The sequence below is a fragment of the Orcinus orca genome, chromosome 16 (genome assembly GCF_937001465.1).
Source record: "Orcinus orca chromosome 16, mOrcOrc1.1, whole genome shotgun sequence".
Classification (NCBI taxonomy): domain Eukaryota; kingdom Metazoa; phylum Chordata; class Mammalia; order Artiodactyla; family Delphinidae; genus Orcinus; species Orcinus orca.
This window is the reverse complement of record NC_064574.1, coordinates 44,376,612-44,386,587: the sequence shown is the minus strand read 5'-3', so window position 1 is coordinate 44,386,587 and position 9,976 is coordinate 44,376,612. Positions and strand designations below refer to the sequence as shown.

The 9,976-nt window shown below is 53.5% G+C and overlaps 1 protein-coding gene across 1 annotated transcript; it reads right to left on the bottom strand.

Moving 5' to 3' along the window:
• Positions 1-5,902: 5,902 nt before the first annotated feature.
• On the bottom strand, positions 5,903-9,726 carry CST3 (cystatin C). Its single transcript, XM_004270494.4, has 3 exons — positions 9,366-9,726; positions 6,791-6,904; positions 5,903-6,242 (listed from the first exon to the last, which is right to left on the bottom strand). Exons 1-3 carry the CDS (start codon positions 9,615-9,617, stop codon positions 6,132-6,134), a joined length of 477 nt encoding a protein of 158 aa, XP_004270542.1. The 5' UTR covers positions 9,618-9,726; the 3' UTR covers positions 5,903-6,131.
• Positions 9,727-9,976: the final 250 nt, after the last annotated feature.

The window sequence follows — 9,976 nt, the reverse complement described above, 5'->3', positions numbered from 1 at the left end:
GGAGGCTTCTTGGAAATGTGGCCGGAAATTATTTGGGATGGGAAAGAGAACAGGCAGAAAACATTTGGTTTGGGTGAATTGTAGCTTTGGGATGAATTTTCTAAAAACAACTTTATTCAAGTATAATTCACAAACCACACAATTCAGCCATTTAATGTGTACAGTTTAGTGGTTCTTAGTATAGTCACAGAATTGTGCAACTATCTCCACAATCTAATTTTGGAACATTTTCATTATTCCCCCAATGCCACGCCCTACCTGTAACAGTCACTTCCCACCCCTCTGCCACCCCCAACCCTGGGCAACCACTAGTCTACATTCTGTCTCCATAAATTTGCCTCTTTTGGCCGTTTAACATAAACAGAATTATACAATATGTGGTCTTTTTGTTGCTGAGTTTTTTCAAATAGCATAATGTTTTCAGGGTTCATCCATGTGGTAGCATGGGTCAGTACATCCTTCTTTTTATTGCCCAACATATTCTGTTGTGTAGATATATTACATTTTGTTTACTCGTTCATCAATTGACAGACATTTGGGGTTTTTTTTTTTCTATTTTTTGAAACTGAATAATGCTGCTATAAGAATTCATGTATAAGTTTTTTATGGTCACGTTTTCATTTATATCAGTATCAACAGAGAAGTAGAATTGCTGGGTGATGTGGTAACTCTACATTTAACCTTTTGCAGTTGCACCATTTTAATCCCCACCAGCAATATATGAGGATTCTAATTTGTTATTGTTTGTTTTTCTTCTTATAAACATGTAGTGGGTATGAAGTGGTCTCTCAGTTTGATTTTGATTTGCGTTTCCCTAGTGGCTAACGATGAGCATTTTTCATGTGCTTATTGGCCATTTGCACGTCTTCTTTGGAGACATGTCTGTTCAGATCCTCTGGGATCTTTAAATTGAGTTATTTGTTTTAGTAAAAATTTCATTGTGTTATTTTTTAATTTTTAAAATTGGGGTTTATTTGTTTATTTAACAATGGGTTAGTTGTCTTCTTATTGAGTTGTAAGAGTTCCTTATGAATTCTGGATACACGTTCCATATCAGATAGATGATTTCCAAATGTTTTCTTCCATTCTTTGGGTTGTCTTTCCTATTTCTTGACAAGATTGTCAAATGACAAAATTAAAACAATTTGGGAACAAGTTTGATGCCCTTTATTCAGGGGAAAATAATCCATGGGTTGGGGGAATACAGTGGCACATTCTTCTCAAGGGATTTTGGTCAAGAGCGAGTTTATAGAGCGTCGGAAGCAGCAACGTGGAGACAGGGCATGATTGGCGGGGGCTGCATATCTGATCTTGTTTAGAAAGATCAAGGAACAAGGAAATAAACGTGGAGCCAGAGTTGGCTTGGAATTTGCGGATTGGCTGACTGGATATTCTGCGTTTCTGGTCAAGTGAAGCACTTACAAGAACCCTGAAGTTCAGTTTGCTGATGTGGCATCTTCAGCAGGAACAGCCCTGTCTTGGGCCTAGATATTTATTTCCACAGTCCCCCCACCCCCGCCACCGGTCATCCTCTTGGCCACTCCAGATGTTTGATCAAAACCACTGGCCTGGGCTTCCCTGGTGGCACAGTGGTTGAGAGTCCGCCTGCCGATGCAGGGGACGCAGGTTCGTGCCCCGGTCCAGGAAGATCCCACATGCCGCAGAGTGGCTGGGCCCGTGAGCCATGGCCGCTGAGCCTGCACGTCCGGAGCTGTGCGCCGCAACGGGAGAGGCCACAACAGGGAGAGGCCAGCGTACCACAAACAAAACAAAACAAAACAAAAACCACTGGCCTTAGTGTGACTCAGTTACCATTGCCTCCTTGGGTCTCAGTGTGGTGTTGACAGGAAAGGATGTCAAGCTCGTATTCTTGGAGCCGGTTATGTCTCCTGTTCTCTTTCGTCTTTTAGTCCACAAGAGACCAACTATCGCCTGGTCAATGGCTGCCCACATGCATTTAAAACTTCCAAGAGAACACAGTGAATTAGGGAGACAAAAATTATTATTAGAAACAAAACAATGCCCATGGTTTGGAGAGCATGCCTGAGCCAGAGGCTCCATGACCCAAACCAGCTAGAATCAAATAAGTCAAGAAATGATCCCCAGAAAGGGGATACAGACCTTCTCAACGTACAGCGGGCTTACAGCCTGATAAACTCATCGTAAGTTGAAATATCATAAGTCAAAACTGCATCTAATATGCCTAACCTACCAAACATTGGAGTTTAGCCTAGCCCACCTTAAATGTGCTCAGAATACTTACATTAGCCCGCAGTTGGGCAAAACCATCTAACACAAAGCCTATTTTATAATGAAGTGTTGACTCTCTCATGTAATTTATTGAATACGGTACTGAAAGTGAAAAACAGAGTGGTTGTCTGGGTCCAGAATGGTTGTAAGTGTGTCGGTTGTTCACCCTCGTGTCCACGGGGCTGACGGGGAGCTGTGCCCAGAGTCACGAGAGAGGATCAGAACCTGTTTGAAAATTAAAAAAAAAAAACCACAATATATTTAGAAATAAATAAATACAACATATTTGGAAATAAAATTTAGAAAAGAATAAAGAGGATGGCTCTCACCCAGTGGATATGAAAACATTGTATTAAAATGGAGTAGTTGGCACAGAAAAATGAACCAGCTAGATTTAGCACTGAGATACAGAAAGTGACCCCCTATGCTGTGGGAACGAAAAACCTCATCTTTTGAAGCAGTTCTTGGAAAATTCACAGGGAGAAAAAAAGGCTAATCACCTCATTTGAAAAAATGACATTAGACTCTTGTAAGACACCACCTAAAACTAAAGTCTGTTGACATTCTGACTGGAGACCTGAGATGCATTAGTGTGACAAACTTCAGTGGCTTCATGTGTTGTGCACTGTTCTAGGTGTTTACATACATGAACACACGGGATTCCCGCGACCCCACGAGGAAGGAGCTCTACTGCCCCTCCCTCCACCCCAGAATGACACCTGAGGCTCAACACAGCGGGAGCTGGAGGCCATGTGGCCAGTGGGACATTCACCCAGCCTCCCTGGGCATCACCCCTTCTGTGCCTGTGTGCTCTCCACACGCACCTGCCCCGGACCCACCGCCATGTGACACATCCCTTGAACACTAGGTGCGGTATAACAACCATTTTCTCTTGCTTGGGGCTGTCTCGTGACTGCAATCAGGTGACAACCAGGGCTGGATGTCCAGGTGGGCTGGACATCCATGGTGGCCCTCTCACCTGGCGGCCGGTGATGCAGGCTTTGGCTGGGAGCTCCTCTGGGGCCGTCCGGTGGGCACCCCGGGGACCTCTCCCCATGGCTTCCCCCAAGGCAAGTGTCTGAGGGAGCTGGGGGAAGGAAGCTTTCTCTGCAGCTTGAAGGTCACAGGGCCACTTCTTCTGCAGTTTTCGGTTGAAGGAGTCACAAGCCCACCTAGAGTGAAGAGGCAGCTTACGGACCCCACCTCTCAATGCAAGGAGTGTCAACGTTTTAAACCACTATAAAATGTAGTTAGATCAATGAGCTTCATCCAGAGCCACGCCCTGTGCTAAATCTACTTATATGAATAGTTTCACTTCAATTATACACAAAGAGAAAACCCACAGCCCCCCGGTGGCGTCACATGTGCTAAACCCAGGATACAAAACCTAGATTTAACACCTCACCTAAGTGCAGTCTTGACCTTCCCCAGAAATGTCATCTGAACAGCATGGGATTTTCTGCTCAGCACGATGAGGTCACCTGTCACGTGGGGCCTCCCCATCCCCAGAGGAAGAAGAGGCAGCCTGCACGGTAAAACCCATGCCTTTCCTGCTCCCCTTCCTCCCAAAGATGTCTAGGCCCAAAATAACCCTTTTCTTTGGCTGACTTCCTCACCCACCCTCCTTTCTATAGCAACTTCCATGCTCTAGGGCTCCTCTGCGTGCCCTTCAGGCTGCTCTATGCGATGCTGCCACATTCATGAGCCATTGGATAAAGCCAAGACCTTCAAACTCACTCAGTTGAATTCTGCTTTTTAACCACACTTATATTTACGTTTAAAATAAACAAGCATAAAAGTACAACTGTGCAGGGCTTCCCTGGTGGCGCAGTGGTTGAGAGTCCGCCTGCCGATGCAGGGGACGCGGGTTCATGCCCCGGTCCGGGAAGATCCCACATGCCGCGGAGCGGCTGGGCCCGTGAGCCATTGCTGCGCAATGTCTGCGCGTCCGGAGCCTGTGCTCCGCAACGGGAGAGGCCACAACAGTGAGAGGCCCGCGTACCGCAAAAAGAAAAAAAAAAACAAAGTACAACTGTGCAGATGAAAGTTTCAGGGTCTGTGCTTCCTACCTAGACACACCGGTCTGGGTGACCTCCTGGTCAGTGAGGCCTCCCAGTCACACTGTCCCACCCCCTGTCCCACCTGGGGTGGCACCGGCCTGAACCCTGCAGTGTGGGCTGCGGAAGCGGGGGCTAGGTGGTGGGAGAAGCAGGTGAGCCAAGAAGAGCACACCCCGACGCCGCTGCCCAGACTTCCACGACGAACAGGGCATTGGAAGCGTCACAAAGGGATGACTTTATGGGAAATCGGCCTAGCTGCTGGCTGCTTGTGGAAAGACAAGATGTTCCACCCAGGAGGAGAGTCTCTGCAGGGAGGCCTTTGCCCCAGGCCACCACTTCTGTGTGCACAAGTCCCAGGATCCCCTGCAGGGCCCAGCCCCAGGCCCAAACCTGGCCAGTGCCAGGCCTGCAGACAGCGCCTCACTCCTTGAATCCCAAAGCCCTTCTGTTAAGTCAAGTCTGGGGTGAGAAGGCTCTGCTGTGCGCTCGGTGAAGACAGAGATGGGGGGCGGCGGGGCGGGGGGGAAGCCCTCGGGGCCCGGTGAGTCAGGGGGCGGCAGGTGGAAGGGGACGGTCCCCACCCTCTTCCTGGTGTCCCGGTTCTAGCTCTGCAGGTGCAGCTGTGGCACCTGAGGTGCCAGGCTTGGAGTCATCTAGGTGAGCTCCCTTTGTCCCTTCGCCTTCTGTGGTCACTGCAACACGACAGGAGGGCTGGGCAACGCTGACATGAGGTGGTGGGCATCTGGGAACAGAGGAAGCGTCACCCTCGGTAGTGAACGGTCAACGTGAGGACAGTGCAGGGAGCGGCGTTGTTCCCAGCTTGGGGCACTAAATATCCACTCTGCTGCAGAACGATGGTGACACTAAGAGGTGACATTGCCTATTAATTATACAGTCCTTAGGGAAAGAAGAAGGCCCACTATGTGTCTCAAGTTCTACACCCCTTACGTGGAGTTCTGCGCTAAGACCCGTTTTATCTAGGAGCCCAGAGAACAGAAGGAGGGGTGTAAATCGGCAAAATCCTTGTGGATTCCACGGCTCCCGAAATGTATCAGAGAAGGCCTGCTCTCACGCTATTGAATTCCCAATTCCGACCTTGTTTGACCTTGATTCTGATCCGTATTCCCTCACTCCATCAGTTACACATACTTTTGGTCTTTGTTTTTTCGTAGGTACCCGAAGTTGTTTGTGGAAAGAGGTAGACGTTAAATCATTATTTTGCTTCTAGGGAACGTGACCAGTGAGAGTCATCCCAGGAGTCTGATCAGCTCAGCACACGTGCAGCCCCTCGGAGGGTGACTCAGGTCTCAGGCTCCATCACCTCCCCAGCCTCCTGTCCAGCCCCAGCACACAGTCTGACTCATTTGCAGACACAGCAGCTGAGTCTCTGGGGTCAGCAGCTTAGGTCCCCCCTCCTCTCCCTTGTCCGATTATCAGGAGTACGAGAGCTGAAGGCCCAGCTCGCCTGCCACGCCCGCTCCCCGCCCCTCCCCATTGCCTGCCCTCAGAGCCAGCGAGACGGGGTGCCTTCATAAAGTAACTGCCTAGATCCTTCCCGCTGCACCGCCCGAGACAGTGAGCAACTCGAGGAGTAGCTGCTGTTACTTTTTTATTGAGTAAAATAGCAGAGCGAGGGCATTTGGTTCACTTGGAAAGCAATTAGAAGAAAGAAATGAGTTAGAGCCCCTTAGCCGTTCCAAAAATGCCCAAGGAGCCTTCTCTGTGTGTCTGCTGGGACGGCACACGGAGGGCACATCCACCAGGCGGGTCACCCATCGGAGGGAGGTGTGAGCGCTCTGGGGGGGTGTGAGTGAGAGGCAGTCAGCGGCCTGCCTGATGCCCAGTCCCCGATTCATCCTGGCAGCTGAAATTCATCAGGGAGATGGTGTTCAACCAGGGGACGACGTAAACGTGGAAGTTGCAAAGCTTTTGCTGCGAAAGGGAAGAGAGGGATGGTTGGTCAGGGTTACAGTTAAAGAGGAAAGTGCACTGGCCCCAGCCCCCACCCCCAGCAGGCTGGCACTGAGACAGGACCAGAGGGGAGGACCCAGGGGCTGGGACCCAGGTCCAGGAAAGCCCCTGCAGAGGTGGGGCCCGGGAGGGGTGACAAAGGAGTGCAGCCCTCCCTGGGGCCGAGACCCCTGAGAACCAGCCAAGCCCCTGGGAGAGTCTGGCCTTTGGTGAGCAGGTGGCATGGTGGGCCGGTTACAGGCCTCCAATTCCCTCTAATCTGCCCGGGGATGGGGGCGCGAGGCTGGGATTAAAGGGCCCTTTCTCCCTTCCCAGCAAACACCCGCAGCTGGGTCCTCCATCCCGCAGGCAACAATCCCCAAAGCAGACGGTGCCCCAATTCCCCAGCTAAAACCCCATAAAGCCAGAGCAGTCACGTGCACACACATACCCTTCCCCTCACAGCCCCGGCAGGCACCCGCGATGCGCCCCCATGGGCACCCCAACCCCTGCTCCCATCAGGCACGAACCTTTTTCAGTTGTGGCTGGTCATGGAAGGGACAGTTGTCCAAGTTGTCCTGGGACTTTGTACACGTGGTTCGGCCAATCTCCACGTCCAAGAAGTAGTTCATCCCGGACACAACCTGGACACGGAGAGAGCACACACCCTTACCAACACCTGCCGGCTGCACACACGTGGTTACCTTCTTCCCACCGCTCCCCGCGTTCACAGGCTGCCAGAGCCACACCCAGGAAGCACAGCCGCCTCCTGACGGCCGCTGTGCCCCAGGCCCTCCCCGGAACTTGTTTACCAGCTGCTCCAACAAGGCATCTCCCACAGGGACACAGAGGGGGAAGCCAGGGACCAACGCTCTAACTGGGTCCAGGAACAGAAGGCACAGCTCCGAGGAGCCAGCCTGGGTACAGGCAAGCAACTGGCCAGCGCCCAGGACCAGGGAGGGGACTGAGCGCAAGATGGTGGCCCTGTGTCAAGAGTCCACACTGCATCCGCAGGAAAGCTGCTGCCTGGTGATTACACGTACGCTGAACTCCAGTCCCCAGGGCGGAGCCCACAGCATCCCATTCCCTGCATGTAGCCCAGGTTTATTTATTCCCTCCCGGAACAGAAGAAAATGAGAGCTTCACGTTCGCGGACGTTTAGGCCAATAAAAGACCGCCTGGAATGCCTTCCTCTTAGGTGTCGCTTTTGACGGGAATATTTCTCAAGTGTGTCATATATTGCGTGCCTTTTACACTTGAGATTACAGAATAGACGTGAACTCTGGCTTCACACAGGCATCCCAGACATGCTTCGTTAGAACCTGGAGAAACACGGAATGAGGGGCCAGGGACCAGGCTCCGGACCCCACCTGGTAGACCCATGATCCCTCTGCTGTCAGCTTCCCCATGTGGCCAGTGAGCTAGTGTCACACTGGAGAGGAGCAGGCTGGAGGGGACCTGGTGAATGGAGAGAGCAGGTCCTATCCAAAGGGGACAGGAGCAGCCCACTGCTGCAGGAGGAGAAATGGGTCTGGTCTTGACCCATCTTCTGAAGTTTCAAGAGAAGGCGGCAGGGAGCCCTATGGCTGGCATGCAGGACCACACTCTCGGTGCTGTGTGGCTGCGTCCTGCTCTCCAATGGGATGCAGGCCGGATGGTCTAAATTCTAGCCTTCCTTCAAGGACCAGCACAAGGCCCTGTAGCCCGTCCTAACTCTCCCTCCTGCCCGCTTCTCAACTCTGACAGTGGGCTCCTTATCTGGCCAGAACCCAGGCAGGCTGACAGAGGCAGAGGTCAGGCTGTCAGCGACCGCGTGCCCATCTCAGGGTGGGAGTGAGATGTCACAGCCCAGAGGCTGCTCCCATGCATGTGACCTGCAGGCGGAAGCGACGGTCCAGGAAGCTTTGTATTCTTACGCCAGACCCCCTGCTCTGGGACACACTGGACACCACGGGCCAACTCACGGACTTGTCTGTTTGCTGATGACCTCCGGGTGCCCTGGAGGATGTTCAGAGTGTCTGTCCCCAATGCCACTACACGACCACATGGTGGCCAGGTACGTTTAGTGGCATCTGCTGACAGGAGGCTCAGAGGGGAGCATGCCTCTTCTGTGTGACCAGAGGCTCTCTCATCTCGAGGAAACATCAGGCCAGCCCAAACCCACTGACAGTCTGAGCCACAACTGGCTGGACCCTTCAGAAACAACGCCAAGGTCATGAGACAACCCAGGGGCTGCTCCAGAGTAAAAGGGGCTGCAGGACAGTGGCTGCATCGTGTGGCCTGGGAGTGTCCTTGGCTATAAAGGACACAGTGGGACGATCAGGGGCATCTGAATAAGGCCTGTGTATTAAAGAGTCCTGCTTTTCAAAACTGTATTGTGGTTATGGAAGAAAATAACCTTGTTTTTAGGAAATATACACAAAAGTGTTTACCTTCAAAGGGTTCAGAAAAATAAATGCATATATACATCCCTACACACGTGTACGTGGGGTGAGGTGGATTAAGCAACTATGTCAACTTTTTAACGTTTGAAGAATCTGGGTGAAGGATCTACAGTGATCGTATGTGCTCTTTTTGCTACTGCTTCTTAAGTCTGAAATTATGTCAAAATAAAAAGTTAAAAGGAAAAAGTGCTTAAGGGCATTCAGTGGCAGAGCCAGGAGGACAGACAGGTGTGGGTCTGTTTTTACCTCGCCTGGGGTCATTTAGTTGACAACTCGCGCCAAGCCCCCGGGTCCCAGGAGGCTGGGCCCTGACCCCAGCGCCGACCGACAGGGCCGGCCGGTCTCGCGAAGGGCTGCGAGCGCCGGAAAAGGTCGGGGGCTGCGCGGGGGTGAGAAGTCCGTCCGCGTCCTTTGCGATCCCCCGGGGCCTCAAGGGGCTGGGAGCTGCCCTCCCGAGAGCTGGGAGGGCTGGGGGGGCGGGGCTGGTGAGCGCGCAGGCCACGCCCTCTCGGGGGCCGGCCTCCCGCATTCAGGGCTGCCCGGCCCCGGCGCCCCTGCCTTGTAGCTTGGCCCGGCGCCCCCAGCCCCTGCACCCGGGGCTCCGCGCCCCCTCCCCGGCCCCCGCATCCCGGCCCTGTGCCCCCTCCCAGACTGGACGCACCTGCTTGTAGGCGCGCACTACGCGCACCGCGCGGCTCTGATAGGCGTCGTTGCTTTGCTTGTTGTACTCTGTGATGGCAAAGGACACCACCTCCTGTACGCCCTTCTCGTTGACGTCCGCCTCCATCAGGCCGCCCACTAGGCCTTTCTTTCTGGCGCCCTGCCCTGCCGCAGGGCTCACGGCCAGGGCCAGGGCCAGGGCGAGGGCCAAGACGGCCAGCAGAAGCAGCGGGGTGCGCGGGGATCCGGCCATGATCTCTCGGAGGCGGACGGAGCTGCAGCCGAAGAGCGATCCGGTGACAGGAGCACAGCCCAGCCAGCCACCGAGTCTTTATCCCTGGGCTGCCCCGGATGCCCCGCCCCCGCCCGCCTGGCTTCTCCTCTTCCGCCCCTCCCCACCGCCCGCCCCTGTCCTCCGCCCTAGTCCCGCCCCTCCCCCAATCCTGCCCCTCCTCTCGCTTCTCTACCCGCCCTACCCGGCTCACTCTTTCCCAGTCCCGGTCCTCCTCTCCGAGTCCCGTTTTCCCACTCCCGCGCTCCTCAGCCCGGCTCACCCCGATCTCGCAGAAGGTGTCACCTCCTTGAGGCCGGCGATGCTTGTAACCCCGAGCT

Coding starts and splice junctions, on each gene's coding strand:
- CST3 (XM_004270494.4), bottom strand. CDS start 9,617: ATGGCCGGATCCCCGCGCACCCCGCTGCTTCTGCTGGCCGTCTTGGCC. Junction 6,905..9,365: donor TAGTGCGCGCCTACAAGCAG/GTGCGTCCAGTC, acceptor CTCCGTGTCCAG/GTTGTGTCCGGGATGAACTA. Junction 6,243..6,790: donor ACCAGCCACAACTGAAAAAG/GTTCGTGCCTGA, acceptor TCCCTTTCGCAG/CAAAAGCTTTGCAACTTCCA.